Raw genomic sequence first — 22,308 nt, forward strand, 5'->3', positions numbered from 1 at the left:
TGCCGAGGGACTGTGGGTCAGCGCCGATGGCTTGCGGCCTAGCAACAGAGAACCACAAACCAACCAACAACGGCACCGAGGTAAAGCCTAGAAATCCGGTATTTAAAAAACACCGTTACATAAAAATGTTTCAAACAGTGAATCAAGCAAAAACAGTGTGGGATCCTCGGTGCAAGCCGAAGGGACTATTCAGTGGGCATTTACATTTCCGCAGCTTATGCAACAAACATGAACAGTTAGAACATCTCCTCCTTGAGTCCAATATTGACTGTTTGGGAATATCTGAATCTTGGCAAAAACAGTAGTCACCATCTTCTATTGTATCTTTGTCAGGATAGAATGTGTTTAGGAAGGACAGACTGAAGGGAAAAGGAGGGGTGTGTTGCTTTATGTGAGGAATACCCTTACTTGTAGGGAGATTGCTCTTCCAGCTAACGTTGATTTTGATTGTGTTGGTGTGGAAATCACACTATCTGAGGAAATGTCCCTCACCATGATTTGCCTATATCGACCTCCCACCGCTAAGGTGGATTTCTATGACCAGGTAGAACTCATGCAGAATTCCTGTGACTCCAACAAAGAGCTAATTATTTTAGGAGACTTTAACATAAAGTGGAATTACAGACAAAATAGAAAGAACATAAAACGGATCACGGATAAACACAACTTAATACAGCTAATGGATCAACCGACTAGAATAACCAAACCCTCCAAGACTATGATAGATTTAGTATTTACTAACAAAGCTGACAGAATAGTTAAAAGATACAACTTCCTAACTGGTCTTTCTGACCATAATCTTGTTCTTTTTGGCAGGAAACTCAACAAAAAAAAAGGTTCATGGCCACACCTGAAACCCCTGCCTTGGGTTCACGCTTCATCCCCAAAGACCTGCAACAACATTTTATGGATGCAGTGAAAATGATTAATTGGGGGGGACATTCTGAAGATATTGGAGAAAACAGTGATCTGTTTATATCTCAAATTAACTTGACTTTTAAGAAAGATATTAGGAAAGTATCCAATACCATTAAATTCAACTTGCAAAATTGTAAACAAATTAGACCTTTCTTAACTGTCAATGCTGCAAAGTCAAACCTCCACTGTATGATTCTATCCCACATTGAATACTGTTTGACAAACCGGTCGTTTGCTTGTGCCACAAACCTGAAACCCATAGAACAGCTGTACAAGAGAGCTATCCAGGTGTTTGACAGAAAGCACAATTCATCCCACCACTGTACCATCCTTAAAAAACACAATTTCTTGAGTTTTGACAATTTTAAGTCTTTTAAAAGTATGTGTTTTTTTTAATAAATGTTTACATGGATTGCCCCCCCGCCCCCCCAGGGGAATTCATCCACAAAAAACACACTGGACGCAGCACTAGGTCAGAAACCAGAGGAGACTGTGAGGTCCACCACAGACGGACACCTTTTGGACAAAATGTCCTCTCCGTTAAAGGCAGCTCATTCTGGAATAGCCCCCCAACTGAGATACGGGATTGTCCCACTCTCAATAGCTTCAAAGGTCAACTCAGAGAATGGTTGAGAAACAAACAGACGTGCAATCACCGCTAAATAAATGCACTTTAACACAGGGGTATCTCCTCTTGCACTTTATGCAGCTCTTTTATCTTCTCTTGCACTTTATATATCATAGCTGCTACATTGTACTGCCATGTGGTAAATGCTTGTATGCTGCTCATGCTCTTCCTGCATATCATGTATTTATTTTTGCTATGTTTATAAATGTCATGTTCTTATATGTTGTATGTGACGGGACTACGGATGGGAATCAGCTCAAAGCTAAAATCCGGCTCATTTACACTTGATAGCATTATTTTTGTTTTAAAGTGTTCATCAATGTGCACTGTCCTGGTTCAAATAAACGATTAAATGAAAAAAATGAAATAGGGAGGGGGGGGGGATAGGAGCTCCAAAAAGAAAACTGTAAATTATAGTGTCTTTCCAAATATAATTCTTTACTTATAGTGAAAACTACCCTTGGAAGATGGTAAGGTAGATCAAAACCTTTCGGAATACAAAGTGCAACATATGATAAGTACCCTGTATCAAGATTGATGCAAAACAAGCGACATTTGACCTTTTTAGAGAGGTTTAGCAAAACAAACTCCACCTCTGAGGTGATTTGGGTGGAAATGGGGGTTTTACCGTTTCTCTGGAACCCATTGGTTGATTTTGGTGATTGACATCTCTTTCTGACCGTTAGAGCCAATAGAATCTAAGGGGAATCTCCCCACTCACACACATGGTAAAACAAAAAGGTGGGGGCCTCGCGCATGCAGTTTTGCATCAGAGTGAAGCTGTCTCTAGCTCTGACATCTCAAAACCGAAAAGCAGGTTTATTGCTCATGGATCATCAGAAATCATTCAAAGTGACACAGACACATTGGATTAACCTATGGATTAACTTCAGCATCGTTTTTATCGTTTTAATGCCATTGAAGACCACTTTTCACCAGACTACGACAAAGGTAAGCCATGTTAGCGTTTTTAGCTACCTAGCGCCACATATTTTGATGTCTGTTTTTGTTTATAAAGTCGCGAGTTCGTATCATTGAGTGATAATGTATGTACCCCTCGATTCTGTGTCATCTCACGATGTGAAACGATGTGTTGGATGTGCAGAAAAAATAAATAATAAGGTTTTGTGAGTGAATTTCGGTGCAGTCATCTGTTAGCATTTTTCGCTTGTTGCTAATTCAGAGGCTCAGCGTTAGCATTGTGGGCTTTTTTTTAAAAAGAAAATTAAAATGATCAGTTAGATGAGTTTCTTCCCGTTACATGGATATAAAACATTCATAGTTTATTAAATGGACATGCCCTCAGACACTGTTTCCTGCAAGATGTTGCAGGAGGGCCCCGGTACCGGGGTCTCTCGGGTTTAACAGGTTAAACATGCAAATCCCAGGTCTTGATTGACTTCTTGCACTATTTCTTTTATGTCTTATTATATATTATGTTGCATTGTTGGAGGAGCTTGGGACTTGAGTTTTTCATTGCCACATCTCCACTGTAGCTGTGCCTCTGACAATAAAGCTTTGAATCTTTGAATGTAAAGTCTCTCTCAGTGTATCGCCTGTTTGGACGTTCTCCTCGGTCGTACTTTCATCCTCTCCTCCACTGTCCTGCATCCTTTAAAGCAGAAATGCTTCCGGATGTTTCCGCGGAACTTCCTGTCTCTGACGCCGTAGATGAGAGGGCTTAGAAGACGAGGAAGAACGTTGGTGAAGAGGAAGGTGCTGAAGAAGATGTCTGTTCTCTTGTGGGGCCAATTGGTGACGAGGAAAAGGTTGATGAAGGGCGCGATGAAGGACAGCAGGCAGAGGAGCAGCTGGACCCCGTGGAGCAGGATGGTGTTTCGGGCGTTTGTCATCGAGGCTCGACTCACACCTGAAACCCCCCGAGCTGCGAGGAGCACGTTCAGATAGGTGAGGACCACCGTGAGGAAGACGAAGGAGAACAGGAGTACCTGAGGAGGAGGAGGGGAGTACTTATTAACAGAGATGGCAAAAGTACACACATCCTTTACTCAAGTAGATGTTCAGATACTCATGTTTAAAAATACTCTGGTGAAAGTAGAAGTACTGACTAAAGTTCTTTACTCAAGTAAAAGTAAAGAGGCTTTGAAATGTACTTCAGTAAAAAGTACCCATAACTAGCAGCTGTTTTAAAGAGTACCTGACCTCCCTTTATATTAATAGAAAAATAATGTCATTGTTAGCTAATGAATGCTGAACAACGGCAACATGACAACGTTTTCATTGGTCCCTCTTCTTTAGAGAAGACCAGGAAATGATGGATACACGGATCGTTTTCAAATCAATAGGCACGCAATGACTCTAAATAATAATGATCACGCCACCAAACACACATTCAGACTAAAGGAACCAGCCTGTTTGGAAAATGAGAGAAGTAGAAAGTGGTATTTGTGCAGTAACCCCAGCGGCACCACGAGGAGAGCAGCCACCATGAGACCCAGAGTCTGCATGACGGTCAAAGCTGTCACCGTTGCCCCCTGTCGCAGTCTGCAAACTGCCTGAAGCAGGGATGCCTGTCTTCTCTCTGACAGGGTGGCACTTTGTCTGCCTGCATCGAGCAGAATCCCCAGATACTCCACCTGCTGGTGAGGTATGGGACTGTTCTTCTTCCAATTGACCGCAATCCCCACTTGGATCAATTGGGCTGTGTTTGCCCCTTCCCTGGACCTGGCCATGACTATGAGGTCGTAAAAGAAAACCCTCATGCCATGGTCGCGAAGCGGCTGAAGCGCTGTGGCCACACATTTGCTGAACGTGTGTGGGGATAGGGAGTAGCCTAACGGTAGTCTGTTGGATTCGTAGGCAAAACGCAAATACTTTCTGTGCTTTGGAGCAATTTCGAAAGTAAGCGTCCTTCAGGTCGATGGTTGTGAACCAACCGCCCGGCTGCACTAGTTCCAGTAATTGTTTTACATATGGAACCTTTTGCAGGCAATGTGCTGATTTAGGCTGCGAAGATCCAGAATGGGTCTGAACTCTGGACGCACGACTCCCGATTCTGTCTTCTTGGAAACCAGGAAGTACATAGCAAAGCCACTTTTCTCTGTCCTGAGAGTTCACAACAGACACAGCCTGTTTTTGCAACAGGGCCTGAATCTCTGTTGAAAGGAAACCTATCTCCTCCTGGGATGATATATGTGTCTCTCTTATGCCCCTGAATGGAGGAGGGACCCAGCAAAACTGGAGTGAGTACCCCAGCTTCAGCGTCCTGTCCATCCATTCTGTCAGTACACAGCTGAGCTTCCATTCCTCATACAACTGTGTTAGGGGACTTGCAAGCAGCTGCAGAGTCGCAGCTAAGAAGCTGTAGTACTCTCTGGTGGCTCATTCCCCGCCAAACCTTCCACAAAAGGAAGATTGGCTGTTGAGCATATTTGTATAATAACAAAGTCATGTTTCAGTTCATGTGTATGACATCATCAGAATGTGCCTGAAACGTGGTGATGCTAATGAGCATGCGCTGATACAATAAACGGCCCCGTACTCCAGGCCAAACTCTGAGCGATGTGGTCGTGTGTTTTTTCTGTCCGTTAGCATACTTACACTACTTTGGTTGACTGCAAACGTGGAGACTTCTGCTGAATATAATGTCAGTCCTCACGCAACATTGGCCCATGGGGGGCTGACACAGAAAGGGCCGATTTTCTACTGAGGTCCTTGAACGCACCGCTGCAGCTCCCGGGGGGGCGCGCGCCCTGTCATAATGCTGTCCTCACACAGACAGTGAAGTGCATCAATCGGAGCTATTACACTAGGCGAGGTGTGTTTTCTGACAACAACACGCCGGTGATAATGTCCCAGCACCCGCATAGCGCTTTGACAGCACTTCCTGTGGTTTATCACACTCACATGCGCGCGCCCACTGGCTGCCTCCTTTACTGGAGTTACAACTGGGGCGGCGAGTGGGGAATTGTGTCTCATAATGGGTGCCCAATTAAAATCGTATGAAACGGATCTTGTCGATTTCAACGAGACATTTATGGGGAAATGTTTGAGAGAAATTGTTGAGAGAGATGACCCTTACTCTGGGATAAATGCAATCGTTTTTATTGAATGCATTTTTCACACACACATCAATCTAGGGTTACAATACGTAACCCACCGTTCTTGCAACTGGGCCTGAATTTCTTTTGAAAGGAAACCTATCTCCTCCTAGGATGATAGATTTGCCTCTCTTATTCCCTTGAATGGAGGAAGGACGCTGCAAAACTGGAGTGAGTACCCAGTCTCAGTGTCCTGTCCATCCACTTTGTCAGTACACAGCTGAGCTTCCATTCCCCATAAAACTGTGTTTAGCGGACATGCAAGCAGCTGTGGAGCCGCCGCTAAGAAGCTTTAGTACTCTCTGGTGGCCTCATCACCGTTCCCATCAACATCCCTTAACACCTGCATTGAGGAGATAAAGTTGCTTGGATGCAACAAAACTTCCTGCAGGTCAATAGCTCCAAAACAGAAGCTAGTGTAGTTGGCACACCAAACCAGGTCCAGTCATCCCGCATAACCCACATGACCTTTTCTGGCCAAAACATACCCCTCTCCACAGCAGTTACCAACCTGGGTATAAGATTTGATAGACATCCGACCTTTGACACCCACATCAAACGTCTGTGCAAGACCTCCTTCTACCACCTCAGGAACATTGCAAAACTCCTGTCAGATGCTGAACAACTGGTCCATGCCTTCGTCTCCTCAAGGCTTGATTACTGCAATGCTCTCCTCATCGGGACTCCTAGCGGGAGCCTTCAAGAAAGGCCTAAAAACCTTTATTTTCAAAAAAGCCTTAAATTAAACTTTTATTTATTTTGTTTGTTTTTATTATGCCTCCTGTAGCACCTTGGGATTGCTGTTAGCAATGAAAGGCGCTTTACAAATCGGATTTGTTATTATTATTATTACTCCGCTGCCAAACGTTCCATAAAAGGACGTTTGGCCCATGGGGGGCTGACACAGAAAGTGCCGATTTTCAACTGAGGTCCTTGAACGCACCGCGGCACGCTCTCGTGGGGCCGCGGCTCCGTCATAATGCCGTCTCTTTGAAACGGACATTATGGGGAAATGTGGAATTGTGGAGAGAGATGACTCTTACTCTGGGATAAATGCAAACTCAACACACACACCAAGTCTAGAACTAGGGTTACAATACTTAACCCACCGTTCTTCTGCGGAGGTCCTAGAACGCACCGCGGCCACTCTCACGGCCCGTCCACACAGCGGCGTGCGTTGAAAGCTTCACCATTCACTTTGAATGGGGTGACGTCACTTTTCGCCGAACTGCATTGTGGGAAGCGACGCGGAGCTTTGCTGACGTGGCTCGCTGCAAAAGTTGAGCAATGTTCAACTTTTGAAGCCTCGGCAGCCAATCGAATCATATGCCAGTACAAGCTCTAGCCAATCAAACCGCTGCTTGTGTGTCAGGGGCGGGAGATTCATGTGATTGGTTGTTGGTCGAGTTTCAGACACGCCCGCCGGCAAGCTTCAACACACGCCGCGGGCCGTCATGGAGCCGCGCGCCTTCGTATTAATGCTGTCTTTCACATTCAACGGTGAATTGCATTAATTGGAGCTATTATAGCAGGCAAGGTGTGTTTAGCGGGGCAGAGGTTCACTGCCCAGCCTGCTGCCTGCTGGGAGCAGATGGGCTGCCACGCTCCGCCGCCATGGTCATCACCAGGGGGAAGTCCTGACGGACAGACCTGGGCGGTGGACTTCCATGGACGCCGGACCCGGAAGTGCCCGACAACGAGAAGTCCTCATCATCTTCCTCCCCGGCAAACGGAGTCATCCGTCCCGCTGGAATGGAGAACGTGAATGGCACCGCCTCTGCCATATCCTGGTCCCCCAAATACTCGAAGCAGAGGTGGTGGGGATTGGCGCCCGCTATTAAGCCAGGGCACGAAGGACAGGCCCGGGTCTCTAGAAGTGGCGACTCCATGAAGGTATGATAACTTCTTTCTTCTTCTTTCAAACGTTTTACTTTCTCTGAGGTGTTGTCCTGCTCAGTGAAGAGAAAAGGATGACAGGATCAGGAGGCGTGGCCGCATTATATACTGTGTGCCTGCGCGCGCATTCAGGTAGGCTCGCCCTGATTGGCCGGCTACGTTTATACAAACTCAGTGTGTGAATGCTCGAATAGCATGGTTGAGAGTGGTACCCATAGAGCCCAGTAGAGGGCGGAGCCTGTGTGAGATATAACTAAAGCTATTCAATAAATGTAGTCGAGTAAAAGCACACCATATACCTCTGAACTGCATTCGAGTAGAAGCACAAAGCAGAACAAATGTAAATACTCAAGTGAAGTACCTCAAAAGTGTGTTTAAATACTTGACTGAATGTACTTAGTTACTTTACACCACCGCCTGAGGGAAAGGCGTGACAAACACAAATATCAGGGGGAAATTCAACAAGATAACAAATACCTCCACCACTAGACTGAGGGTCTCGTGGTACGGTGTGTTGTAGACGAAGGCGGCGTGACAGACGACCGTCTTTGAGAAGACAGACAGAGGCTGAGTGATGAGGATGATGATGATGTCAGTGAAGGCAGGGATGAAGGACACGAGCCAGATGAGAGCGATGAGGATGTGGGCTCTCTGCACCGTGCAGATCTGGACGTGATGAAGAGGAAGACACACGGCGATGTAGCGCTCCAACGCCATGCCAGCCAGATTCAGAGGGCTGTTCCTGGAGAGAGACACACACACACACACACACACACACACACACACACACACACACACACACACACACACACACACACACACACACACACACACACACACACACACACACACACACACACACACACACACACACACACACACACACACACACACACACACACACACACACACACACATTTTGATCTGTTAGATATATAGATAGATACTTTATTAATCCCAAATTGGGAAATTCTACTTTTACTCAAGTACAAGACCTATTGTAACACCTGTTGGTGGTGATTAAGACGACCAGCATGATACAGCAGGGGATGAATCCTGGGTTGCCGGTGTAAATGGAGATCACTAGCCCCAGAGAAACTGTCAGCATGATCATGTCGTTAATCACCAGGTGGATGTACAGCACATACCTGCAGGACAGGAAGAGGAAGAGGAGGAGGAGAAAAACAAGAAACATATGTAAACAGGAAAGAGACGGGAGCGTCATGTTGAAGATGTCCTCAAAACCTGGTTAAAGTCACTGACTTGGTGGTTATAATAAAAACATGAACATAGTGATGACATTTTTAAGGTTTAATCTATATCTGTCATTGTGATGAAATAGCACGTTAAAGCAGGATGAACAATCATGCAACAAAGAAGTAAAACAACAGCTTTGAACTACAGGCTAGTCCTAAGAAAGTCCTCTGGACAATTAGGTGTTATTTTGAACAACAGGTTAGTATTTGACATGGAGCAAAATGATGTGCAATGCTTTACTGACACTGTAGAGGGCAGAAAGTCACAGTTAAAGAGTGAGAGTAAAATAAGTCAGCAGTCACTGGTAAGAGAAGGCAAAGCTACAAATCTAAATGAGTGCAGATTTAAACCGGAGCAGCTTCATGTCTCAGTTTCTATAATGCCTCCGATCAATTGGAACCAACATGCAATGTTTTGATTTAGTAAAGCCTTTCAGATTTCACAATATAAATACTTTAGTCTAACGTTAGCACTGTTATGGCCGGTCCACACGGCAGCGTACGTTGATGCTTCAACGCAGCTTCCCATTAACTTTGAATGGGGTGACGTCATGCTTTGCCGAACTGCATTGTGGTTCCGTCGCTTCGCTTTGATTCATGGGATTGGTTGTTGGTCGAGCTTCAGACATGCCCGCTGGCAAGCTTCAACGCACGCTGCCGTGTGGACGCTGCGTTACGGTACGTCCACACGGCAGCGCGACCAACAACCACTTAAATTGGATTGAGATTAGTTTAACATTAATCTCCCGCCCCGGACACACAAGCACGCAGTTTGATTGGCTAGTGTTTGTACTGACATATGATTTGATTGGCTGACGCTTCCGTCGAAGCTTGAAAAGTTGAACTTTTCTCAACTTTCGAAGCGAGCAATGTAGCCAAAGCGACGGAACCACAATGCAGTTCGGCAAAGCTTTACGTCATCCCATTCAAAGTGAATGGGAAGCGTCGCCGTTGAAGCACGCGATGCTGCCGTGTGGACGTACCGTCAGAATATTAGCTGAACATACCATGGACTGACAATTCACAGTTTAAACCTCTTCATTTGAACCACTGATTACAGAGGGCCCAAAAAACACTTTTCTGGAAACTCAATCCAATTTAAATCTGAATGATCTACTCTCATGGATCACTGTGACTAAAAAGACATGTGATAAGGGCCGCACAATTAATATATATATGTTATGCACTATATGGACAAGTGCAATACTCAAATCTCAGGATGTAAAAATATTTGTAAAAGACTAAATATGTTTTAAAAATAATAACAATAATAATATAAATACATGTTATATATATATAGCACTTTTCCTGGTGCTCAAAGTGCTTTACAAGCAAGATACAAATACAATGTTTAGAAGAACCGTTGAGCTGCAGAGATATCAAAGACTATACATATCGTATCCTGCACAAAAGTCTCTCCAATTATTGTGAATAATGTCACAGTTGCAATATCAGTCAAATCATCGCAGACAGTCATTTTTTTCGAATTGTGCAGCTCACGTTTCAATCATTTAATATTTCTTGTTTTAGGGCGACAGCCTTTCCATATGTTAAAAGGACATTTGCTGTCACCTAAACAAAGTTTCAATCTACTTGTTTTAGAGCAAAGCATTAATACAACAGCTGATTCCAACCTTTTTTACAAACGTGTAAGTACCACACTCTCCATTTAGACATTTAAGCAGATCTGAATATCAAGTACAATCTGTTTTACTGTGACTATGTTCACATATTTGTTTATCACCTGGGGTCTCGCTGGAAGTCCTTGCTCTTGAAGTATGTGTAGACAAAAGCTCCATTGATGCAGATGATGCTGAATACCAGGACAAAGGTGATGAAGTTCTTTGTGAAAGCTTCGTTATAGCTGTCGAAACGTCTGCTGGAGTTCATATTGTCCTCAGAGCTGGAGACACAGAACACAGAACACAGATGAAATGAGAATAAGAGCCTTCGTTGTTCTTTAGTGAATCAAACTCCTTAGCTTAGCTCTAAACATGCCTGCTGTACGAGGAACAGGAAGAGCAGCAGTTCATTAAATAACAATAATACAAATATAACAAAGTGTAAACTAATGAATGTTAACATAGTGGTTTTGTGGGATTAAAAAGAACATTTTATTTACAGTATATAATTGTTTTTATTATTTTACGCTCTGATATAAAATATTAAAACAAACAAAACACAATCAGAAAATCTAGATGTGTTTTTCTGCATTTAGTTGAAGCTTCTCGAGGCTTTTAAAGGCCTTTGGAAGAAGAACACAGTCAGACAAATGTATTATTATATTAAAAATATAACAACAAGTTAACATCTAAGGAAAGTTAACTTTGAATATAAATACAGTACGTTTTTAAAACATTGCAACATTAAATCGTTTCACACTTCTTACTTCAGCGACAGACTCTCACCTGCTGACTCTGAATCCTCCAGCTGCCGGTCAGCTCCTTTATAATGTGTGTGTGTGTGTGTGTGTGTGTGTGTGTGTGTGTGTGTGTGTGTGTGTGTGTGTGTGTGTGTGTGTGTGTGTGTGTGTGTGTGTGTGTGTGTGTGTGTGTGTGTGTGTGTGTGTGTGTGTGTGGGACGAACATAGTGAACTTTTGATCAGTAAAGTTAGCGAGGATGTTCCCCCGTCATCAAAATTTGCATGAATTTGCCAACTTTGAAATTAAAATGTATAGATGCATTCAGGATTATATTTACATTTGATTTAAAGTGTGTGTGTGTGTGTGTGTGTGTGTGTGTGTCTGTCTGTCTGTCTGTCTGTCTGTCTGTCTGTCTGTCTGTCTGTCTGTCTGTCTGTCTGTCTGTCTGTCTGTCTGTGTGTGTGTGCGTGTGTGTGTGTGTGTCTCTGTCTCTCTGTATGTCTCTATGTCTGTCTGTCTGTCTGTCTGTCTGTCTGTCTGTCTGTCTCTCTGTATGTCTCTCTGTATGTCTGTCTGTCTCTCTGTTAGTCTCTCTGTCTGTCTGTCTGTCTGTCTGTCTGTCTGTCTGTCTGTCTGTCTGTCTGTCTGTCTGTCTGTCTGTCTGTCTGCGGGTTGGGCTGTTGTTAAGGTTTTGGCAACACAATATTTGTATTGCACTTAACATTGAATTAAACAGAGAACTTCTTCCACTTCCATGTTGTGCTTTATTTCTGCTGATGTACAAACCAGGCTTGCACAGAACTTGAATAACATTTCCTTTTATTTCTTCCACAATACAATGTAGAGCTGATCCTTCTGAACAACGTGTAAGTATGATAAACCACAGATGTTATTTTCTGCAATAGTCCAAAATCCAATGGCGAAAATCCCGGAGGAGATGCTAACTTCCAGGTCGGACTACAAAAATACGTCATCTCTCCGCTCGTGATGTTACGTTGGCGAACGATCCGATTCTTTGGTACGACTCTAAGGTATGACTCTTTGGTACGAACGAAGGTAACCGAGTCGTACTTGGTGAGAGCCTAAGACACTCAAATCCAGCACCAGACCCTTTTTACGCTGCTATGGACAATCTTGCACTAATATTTTCCACAGTGGACAATTCTTGCACTAATGCACATTCTCAAATATTGAAGTGAATGTTATTTTGTATATATTGATTGTTGTGTTTTTATTTAGGTCTTAATGTGTGCACATGTAAAAATGTGTCTTTGATTCTGTATTTATAGGTATATACATATTTGCACACATATTTTTTTATACATTTGTTTTATATTGGGGATTGTGAGAAACTGAGTGAGTATTTCGATCCCTCTGTCTACACACAAACTGGAAGATTAACAATAAAGTTGACTTTGACTTGACTTTGATTATCCAGGTGAGTATTTCGCAGATGAACCTATTAACCCCGCCCCCTTAAAAAAAACCGGCTCTTTTGAACGGCTCTCGGAAAGGAACGGAGCCGTAAGATCCGGCTTCCTTCAAAGAGCCGTAATTCCCATCACTATGCCGCTCTACTTCCCCTAAATTTTCCCTTTCTGCAGCACCGGTCTGACCCTTGACACAGTTTTCCCCCGACAGGACAGGTACCGGGTCCAGTACTTCCTGAAATGCTCGTCCCTAAAACCGTAGATCACGGGGCTCAGGAAACGGGGGATGATGTAGACGACCAGGAAGAAGATGTAGCGGATCTCCAGACTGAAGCGAGGGAAAAGAGAGATGAGAGCCGCCTGAAGGGAAGGAACTACAAAGGCCAGCATGCACAGCAGCAGCTGGAACAAAATCAGAGAAATAGAAAAGTATATTTAGTTATTTATAACATTTACAACACACAATGTGATCTTCTAGAGTATTTGCTTGGACAACTATATGTACAAATCATTTAAAGTATAGATTGTGAAGCTATTAGTCCCCATCGTTAATCGTAAACAGTTTAATTGAGACGCCACTATTTGTGTTTTTCAACTTGTAGTAGCCTAATATTCAAATTATAAGGAAGAGGATTAGGGCCACATTGGAGAAACCGTTTTGGGATGGGACCAAAAGTTAAAAAAATCTGAGAAAAACTCAGATTTCTGTGGAAAAATAATTTGTTTTTTTTCGAAAATCTCAAAATACTAACAATAACAGTAGATTAGAAATAAATAAAATAACTGTTGGTCAGATATATGAATAATTTCCCATGTGGCCGTCTTCCGTACATTTACCTGTTAAATCTTAAAGGGAAGCGGTTGTGAAAAGTCAACCTGGAAAAAACTTATTTCTTGTTTCAAAAATGAAATCATGTTTGGCTCTTTTGGTTTTCAAGGTGGGTTGGGAGGGTTAGTTCTAAGAGAAAAATGGAAGTGGAAGTTAGATCATTGTGCTAACCCTAAACTAACCCTGATAGAACATGTATCCTGGTAAAACTAGTATCCCTTCTTGCCCTTCCTAAGAAAAGTGTCAAAGTAATCTCCAGGACATCCACCTGCAATGGGATCAATAAAGTACTTATCTTACCTTTCTATATAAACCCACCTGCAGTCCATGGAGCAGCACGGTGTTTCTCGCTCTCTTCACCGAGGCCAGACCAGTAGAAGCAGCCTGGGCCGCGAGCATGATCTTACAGTAGGTGTAGAGGAGAGTCAGAGCCACGAAGGACAAATAAACCCCGTCAAACACACAGTTCTTGTAGTAGATGGACGGGTGGCGGAAGAGCAGCGGGTGGTCGCAGAAGATGGGGGTGTTGAAGAGGGAAAGAGGCTGGTGGACGACGGTGATGAGCAGGTCTGTGAGGGGGGGCGTGGCGGTGAGGATGAGGATGATGAAGATGAGGAGGAAGGTGCGTGGGACGGAGCACATGTGGATGTAGTGCATAGGGAAGCAGATGGAGAGGTAACGCTCCAACGCCATGCCGGCCAGGATGAGAGGCGTGGAGCGGGTGGTGAGGACCGCCGTCATTATCTGAGGGGACAACAGGGGGGGGGGGGGGGGGGGGCGAATACTTTTCAACCCAGAATCACTTACACATAATGACGGAGATGGCAAAAGTACCCAGTACTCTAGTAGAAGTACAGATATTCGTCTTTAAAAATACTCGGATAAAAGTAGAGACACTACATACTGATATACACCTGAACATCAGCAGGAGAGGACTCTTTAAAGTAGAGACACTACATACTGATATACACCTGAACATCAGCAGGAGAGGACTCTTTAAAGTAGAGACACTACATACTGATATACACCTGAACATCAGCAGGAGAGGACTCTTTAAAGTAGAGACACTACATACTGATATAAACCTGAACATCAGCAGGAGAGGACTCTTTAAAGTAGAGACACTACATACTGATATACACCTGAACATCAGCAGGAGAGGACTCTTTAAAGTAGAGACACTACATACTGATATACACCTGAACATCAGCAGGAGAGGACTCTTTAAAGTAGAGACACTACCTACTGATATACACCTGAACATCAGCAGGAGAGGACTCTTTAAAGTAGAGACACTACATACTGATATACACCTGAACATCATCAGGAGAGGACTCTTTAAAGTAGAGACACTACATACTGATACACCTGAACATCAGCAGGAGAGGACTCTTTAAAGTAGAGACACTACATACTGATATACACCTGAACATCAGCAGGAGAGGACTCTTTAAATTAGAGACACTACATGCTGATATACACCTGAACATCAGCAGGAGAGGACTCTTTAAAGTAGAGACACTACATACTGATACACCTGAACATCAGCAGGAGAGGACTCTTTAAATTAGAGACACTACATACTGATATACACCTGAACATCAGCAGGAGAGGACTCTTTAAAGTAGAGACACTACATACTGATATACACCTGAACATCAGAAGGAGAGGACTCTTTAAAGTAGAGACACTACATACTGATATACACCTGAACATCAGCAGGAGAGGACTCTTTAAAGTAGAGACACTACATACTGATATACACCTGAACATCAGCAGGAGAGGACTCTTTAAAGTAGAGACACTACCTACTGATATACACCTGAACATCAGCAGGAGAGGACTCTTTAAAGTAGAGACACTACATACTGATATACACCTGAACATCAGCAGGAGAGGACTCTTTAAAGTAGAGACACTACATACTGATATACACCTGAACATCAGCAGGAGAGGACTCTTTAAAGTAGAGACACTACATACTGATATACTGATATACACCTGAACATCAGCAGGAGAGGACTCTTTAAAGTAGAGAGAATTATATGTCCTCTTTAACTTCCCTCGGTAACGACAGTGAGTCTTAGTTTGGGCAAAACACTTCAACATTCAAACATGTTTTTAATATATATATCTATAATATATGCCTAACAATAGTATAATAGGGCCTCTTCAAGATGCACGGCTCACCAGGAAGCAGCAGACGGAGGCGTGGATCTTCCTGAAGATGTAACTGACGACGTACAGCGCTGTAACGAGGCTGAGCTGCAGAGCGTCGTTGATCACCATGCAGATAAACATGATGTACCGTGGGTTCTCATAGAAGAGTCTGCAGTCAGAGAAAAACAAGAGGTTAGAGACTTAGACACTACAGGAGAGCTGCTAAAATTCTGATTTAAAAAACGTATTTATTTCCACAGCGGGAACATGAACATCGTTATAGCAAGAGGACAGTTCAGATAAATAGGGAAATAAAATGGAAAAACATCTGAATGAAAGAAGCTTACATTAAGAAAATTAAAATCAAATAAGTAAACATCCAATGTATCAGAACAAGTAGCAGCATTATAAAAGGTACATTAATATATATATACATTTAAAACAATACCATTATTTAACTGCACTTATTTTATGAAAGGTCAAATAAATATGATGATTATTAATATTATTATTAAATAGTAGATATTGCAAGATGTCATTCAAAATAGAGTTTAAGTTGTAGGTCATGAAGTAGCAGCCAGAATGATGTTAATGTTTGCACTTTCAAATTTACAAGATAATTGTACAGTTTTTGCAGCTAAAGACCTGCACAAGTAATAAGACAAAAATAAACTATAATCTTTTCAAAGGACCTACTAAAATCCATAAAATTTGAAATGCATCTCTTACTGCACTGACAAGCATACAGTGTCCCGCTGCTCCTGTGTTTTTATGAGGTGCTAAACACATTTCGTACAAAATTGGGCCATTTCTATGCAAAAGAGCCTCATTGCAAAGCAGTCAAATGTACAAAGATCAGCGTATATATACTGTATATGAGATATACACACATTTAAGGTGAAATACTATCATCCTAACCACAGCTACTGACTGCCCTTTATTTATTTATTTTCATTGTAACCTTTTATGTTCTTAACCTTTTTTATATTACCATATTTTATTCAATGTGTTCCTTAGATAACTTTTATTTGATTGCATTTTATTGAGAAGACGTGGTTTTAAAGTGTGCTATATAAATAAAATGTATTATTATTATTATTATTACAGTACACTAATTGAAGACAGGCGAAGGCCCAAACTCATTTATTATGGGATGCATTGAGAGGATGCATTTACAAATAAATAAAAAACTAAACTTGTTTTGTTTCTGCACGGCTGGAACCATGTGAATCCTCCCCCTGTGTTTGCTCAGAGTGACAGACAGCAGTTACCTGTGTTTGAGGAAGGTGTGCACCATGCTGCCGTTGATGACGCTGAGCACGAGCCACACCAACATGGCCACGATGTTCTTGGTGAGCGCGCTGGAGAAGTCGTCTTTGTTCAGATTCACAGCAGCGCCCCCTGTCAGAGAGGAGCTGTTATTACTGCCTGGAAGCAGCTGAAGAGGGTCAGAGGAGTTCAGCATCTCCTGCAGCTGCTCATAAACCTACAGGAGCACAGAGAGAATCATATCATGCTATATTTGAATAATATAGTGTAGGACCATACCTACATAAGAAATATATTTATACGTTTTATTTTTCAAAATACCAAACAGATCATGCATTTTATCCATTCCTCATTTCGCTCAATTTAACACTGCCTTTCATGCTCAGATTCTGTGAGAACAGCACCATCTACAGGCCTGAAATATGTACTACAGCGTCTCCAGCGCTTTCGAACGGCTATGTCCGTGGCTGTTTCCTCCTGATTGGTGGCGTTGGCTCAATAGCCGTAGCGCCACTTCTGTGACGTCACAGAAGTGTTCAAATCTGGATCTGTCTGTATCAGATCCGTTGCAGCCCCTTTTTTTTAGAGATTTGGGTATGGAGGAAAATAGAGAGGGTTGTGTTTTCTGACACTTGGTGGGTTCCCTGGAACACCTGGGACACATATTCATGTAGAAAAGACGTGCACAAGTGCATTTTGAATGATAGGTCAGTGCAATATTTGATTAGGGCAAGATATGTGAAAATATTTGGAATCAATTCTACAGAAATCTCTTGTTCAGTACAGATCCTCTGCAAAACATTAACACTATGATTACTTTTAATATATTCTTCTACAAGGGCTTCACAATAAATCAACATTTAATTCAAACATTGCTATGAGGACTAGTGCATTATCCTGATAAGTCAATGCAATATTAAAGGCAATATGTGTAAAAAATATATGGAATAAATTCTACAGACTTAATAAAATCCCCTTTTTTGTGCGATACACTCTGATCATTTTAATATATTTTTCAATCATAATAAACTCCTTTTATGTCACACACTACACTATAACTGTATCATTATTGACAGTAGGGCTGGACAGTTGATCAATATTCTTTCGTATATGCAAAATAGACAAGAGCAACGTCCGGATCGCAGTTAGAACAATATCTATTAAAGGTAAAATAGGTAAAAATACCTGAATGAAGTATTGTGGAGCAGCAGAGAGGTTTTACACACATGCAAGGGCTGCACAATCAATCAACATGTAATTCAAAATGGCTATAAGGACGAGTGCAAAGTCCAGATGAGTCAGTGCAGTATTAGATTAGCAAAAGATATGTAAATAAATCTAAAATAAATTCTATGGACTTTGTAAAATCTCCTTTTTGCTGCAGATTTAAAAATAACACTGAGGTCATTTTAATATATATAGTTATCTGTTCTTCTGTTAAACACACGACCATAACATTATCCAATCCAATCCAATAGCACATTTTAAAAACAGAGGGTTTGCCAAAGTGCTTAACAATGAACATAACATTATAATTACAAGAATAGATACAAGGAACACATAAGAATAGATAAATGGTCGATCCAGAGCCAGGGGGCTACCGCTGAGAAGGGTCGGTCTCCCCTGGTCTTTTTATTTAAATGATATATAGTAGTAGTATAGTATAGTATAGTAATATATGTATTCTAATTATGGACACTACTGCTGAACAGTCCATTTTCTAAATTTGAAATTGCAAAATAGGCGAGTGCATTAGGACGTAAGAACAATATTCATTAAAGGTAAAATATGTACAACATATCTGACTGAAGTTAACAAATCAATATCATTCTACAGACTTGATAAAACATCCTTAAGTGGTTCAGATCATCTTAGTAAACACACCGTGATTCTTTCATTATATTTTTATTTTTGAATTTAAATGAGAATAATGTTTAATTATCATTCCCTCAAATAGTACAAATATAGTCAAAATGATAAATAATAATTTGGTTTATTGTGTTATTCTGCAGCCCTGCATGTAAGCTTAATACAGTGATGATTAAGATATTAAATAGCAAACAATTGCAAAAGGCACATTTGCTCATATTATATATTTATGGTAACACTTTATTTGAAGGTACACAAATTCACCATCATCAACTAGTTGTTAATTAACATGAATATTATCAGTATATTGGCTCTTTATTAGTCAGTATAAAACACTTATTAATGCCTTATTCTACATGACCATATTCTACAAGTACGAGGCCATTAGTTGAGAGTCTTTGTCCTTAATAACCCTCTAATTAGTGCTTATTTATTCTAAGTAAGGACGTTGTTGTGTTTGTGTTTGAGTCTTAATATGCTCAACATGGGCCTATTAAGGCATTCTCTCATAATAACACCTAACAAATATGGTCTATTCTTATGTAACAAGACATGACACTATAAGTGTTAATTGTAACTTAGAATATGTTCCCTATTTTAAAGTGAAGTCTAGTTCATAACCAATAAGCTAGCAGTTTGACTCTAACATTAATGAACAACTGTTGAAGGTGAATATGTGTACCTTAATCTAAAGTGTTACCGTATGTATTTTAAATAAGAACATGCATATATTAAATAGAAGCTTTTCACTCGCACACACAAGCATTTCAAGGAATGTAGATGCATTATAACATAATATAATGCATGAAATAGACAGAATACAGTAATAAATAATCAAAAGGGACAGCTGTATATTTTAAGGGGCATAGACGAGCATGTGTTTAAAATATACGCTTTTTACTGGCTTGCAATTACTAAAAATATATATAAGTACAATTGCAACTGAAATGCATCAAATGTGAACAAATACAGACATTCAAATCTAACCTGCTCACACACTTGCAGCCACAGAGCGTCAGGAGTTCATGGCTCACGGCCTGCATCTGCATGAAGACAATAAAAAACACACATTCAGGATACTTTAAAGTGACATTAAATAATTGTTTCTATTGTTTTAATATAAAATATTAAAACAAACAAAACACAATCAGGAAATCTAGATGTGTTTTTCTGCATTTTGTTGAAGCTTCTCGAGGCTTTTAAAGGCCTTTTGAAGAGGGAAACCGTCAGACAAATTATAATCTAAATATAACAACATCTACACATTTAAGGCACCTTAACTTAGTGGTTTTGTCGGACTGTATTTGTGTAGTATTAGAAAAAATAACGTTATATTCATACATTTTATATCATTCAGCAGTTCATAAATATTCACTCTGTAGTCTGTAATGAAAATTATAAATGCATGAGTTCAGAATATTGATTAAAATGCGATTTAATTTCACTATTTGTTCACCTGGAGTCATAACTTATACATTTAAATGATCCACAATATAAATACAGTAAGCAAGTTTGATAACAACATGCAAAATAATACAATTTCATACTTTTTAAAAGAGGAAACACATGTTAATATCAGCTGCAACTTAAAGAAAATAGAGCATTAATAATAAAAATGTAAATTATATAATATATTCAAAGATAAAGCAACAGAGACCCTCTCTCACCTGCTGAGTCTCTGGCTCCTCCAGCAGCCTGTCAGCTCCTTTATAATGTGTGTGTGTGTGTGTGTGTGTGTGTGTGTGTGTGTGTGTGTGTGTGTGTGTGTGTGTGTGTGTGTGTGTGTGTGTGTGTGTGTGTGTATGTGTCTGTATGGGTATGTGTGTGTGTGTGTGTGTGTGTGTGTGTGTGTGTGTGTGTGTGTGTGTCTGTGTGTGGGGGTGTGTGTGTGTGTGTGTGTGTGTGTGTGTGTGTGTGTGTGTGTGTGTGTGTGTGTGTGTGTGTGTGTGTGTGTCGGAGCATCGCTGAGGCCGTTTACAAGAACGTGATCGTGACGGTCCTCCTATCATCAAAAGCTGTTATTGATGAAATACACCATCGCCTCAGCTGGGGCTTTCTCAAGGCTAAGGAAGAGAGTCTTTGAGAACCGTGACCTCCAAGCAAATACCAAAATCTTGGTCTATAAAGCTGTGGTGCTCCCCACTCTTCTGTATGGATCAGAAGCCTGGACCACATACAGCAGGCACTTAAAGGCACTTGAGGCATACCATCAGAGATCCCTCCGAAAAATCCTTAGGATTAGCTGGGAGGATCGGCACACTAACACCAGCGTCCTGGAGGAGGCTGACATTCCCACCATCACTGCCACCATTGCCCAAAACCAGCTCAGATGGACTGGCCATGTTATCCGCATGCCTGACTCTCGCCTCCCAAAACAAGTCCTTTATTCCCAACTTGCTAAAGGGAAACGGGCCACTGGAGGCCAAAAGAAGAGGTACAAAGATAACATAAAAACAAACCTAAAGAAGTGCCACATAGACCTAAAAGCTTGGGAAGACACGGCAACAAACAGGGCGACCTGGAGAAACCTTGTCCATGAGGGTGCTGCACTATACAATGATGATCTCTGCCATGCTGCACAAGACAAGCGCAGACTCAGGAAGGAGAGAGCAACCACCAAACAGGTCCAACCCAAACCCTCCACCACTACATTCCCATGTCCACACTGCACAAGGATAATCGGGTCCAGAATCGGCCTCTATGCCCACCTGAAGACCCACAAGGACCAAGAAGGAGGACAGTCATACTCGACTACGAGTGACCGCAGATGATGATGATGATATGTGTATGTGTGTGTGTGTGTGTGTGTGTGTGTGTGTGTGTGTGTGTGTGTGTGTGTGTGTGTGTGTGTGTGTGTGTGTGTGTGTGTGTGTGTGTGTGTGTGTGTGTGTGTGTGTGTGTGTGTGTGTGTGTGTGTGTGATTGTGTGTGTGTGTGTGTGTCGGAGCATCGCTGAGGCCGTTTACAAGAACTTGATCGTGACGGTTCTCTGCATCTCCATCAACTACATCAACGGCACCCTGATACACACCTTCAGGAAGCACCAGGTGTGTGTGTGTGTGTGTGTGTGTGTGTGTGTGTGTGTGTGTGTGTGTGCGTGTGTGTGTGTGTGTGTGTTTGACGAGCATTGTGAACTTTAGATTATTAAAGGTACTGTAGCAAAGATGTTCCCCCGCAATCAACATTTACATTAATTTGCCATCTTCTGCCAAAAAAAAAAAAGTGCACAGTTGTAGCATTACATTTATTAATGTAAAATATAGCTCGTGGAGCCTCGCAACGGAGAAACCGTTCCGTGTCACACTAATTGCGCCGCATAAGCGCATAGGTGCGGCTCAGGTGAGGCCCCCTCCACAAGGTGAGGCCCCACGCAGTCTGCATGATCGGCCTGTAGGGAGGGACGGCCCTGAGCACATTGCTTTTGTTATGTGCTCTAATAAATGACATGTGTCTAAAATACATATTTTAGAAATGAAAAAATAAATTGCTTGGTTCAGTTTGGACTGTATTTTATTAATTGTTATAAATACACATAAAAAATACAAATAATATTTGTTCCAATAGTGACGTTTCTTTGTATGCTGACCCTAAAGGTAGCATCGCAAATGGGATGGATAATGTCAGAAAATA

General features: G+C 41.7%; 3 protein-coding genes across 6 annotated transcripts in view; 1 reads left to right on the forward strand and 2 right to left on the reverse strand.

Annotated features, from left to right (window-relative positions):
• The window catches only part of LOC307040721 (uncharacterized protein), a gene marked incomplete at its 5' end in the record, with an annotated part of 42,093 nt that overhangs the window by 19,328 nt on the left and 457 nt on the right, over window positions 1-22,308 (forward strand). Inside the window, 2 exons of one of the 3 annotated variants that reach the window (XR_013808574.1) lie at window positions 7,236-7,500; window positions 12,764-12,981. Coding sequence is in view for 1 of the 3 variants with exons in the window: in XM_079683848.1 (XP_079539974.1) it covers window positions 7,236-7,448 (213 nt within the window). Of the gene's footprint in view, window positions 1-7,235; window positions 7,622-12,763; window positions 13,464-22,308 lie in introns of those variants that run through there. The other 2 variants (XR_013808575.1, XM_079683848.1) reach the window with 2 other exon arrangements.
• LOC307040722 (uncharacterized protein) lies at window positions 8,466-11,531 on the reverse strand. Of its 2 annotated transcripts, XM_079683850.1 has the most exons (3): window positions 11,168-11,531; window positions 10,504-10,662; window positions 8,466-8,651 (listed from the first exon to the last, which is right to left on the reverse strand). In XM_079683850.1, exons 2-3 carry the CDS (start codon window positions 10,647-10,649, stop codon window positions 8,486-8,488), a joined length of 312 nt encoding a protein of 103 aa, XP_079539976.1. In that variant the 5' UTR covers window positions 10,650-10,662; window positions 11,168-11,531; the 3' UTR covers window positions 8,466-8,485. The 2 variants fall into 2 exon arrangements, with proteins under 2 accessions (XP_079539976.1, XP_079539977.1); XM_079683851.1 differs by having other exon boundaries at window positions 10,504-11,531.
• On the reverse strand, window positions 11,874-19,728 carry LOC307038931 (odorant receptor 131-2-like; the record flags this gene model as incomplete). Its single annotated transcript, XM_079680603.1, has 5 exons — window positions 11,874-12,954; window positions 13,700-14,125; window positions 15,572-15,710; window positions 16,813-17,027; window positions 19,675-19,728. The coding sequence occupies 5 exons, from the start codon at window positions 19,726-19,728 to the stop codon at window positions 12,706-12,708; spliced, it is 1,083 nt and encodes a 360-aa protein (XP_079536729.1). The 3' UTR covers window positions 11,874-12,705.

Source organism: Notothenia rossii (genome assembly GCF_949606895.1).
Source record: "Notothenia rossii genome assembly, chromosome: 5".
Classification (NCBI taxonomy): domain Eukaryota; kingdom Metazoa; phylum Chordata; class Actinopteri; order Perciformes; family Nototheniidae; genus Notothenia; species Notothenia rossii.

What these genes read in the sequence shown, in the direction of transcription:
- LOC307040722 (XM_079683850.1), bottom strand. Translation starts at nt 10,649, where the DNA reads ATGAACTCCAGCAGACGTTTCGACAGCTATAACGAAGCTTTCACAAAG. An exon ending in GACTTCCAGCGAGACCCCAG is followed by an intron (nt 8,652 to 10,503) that starts GTGATAAACAAA and finishes CCTGTCCTGCAG; the next exon opens with GTATGTGCTGTACATCCACC.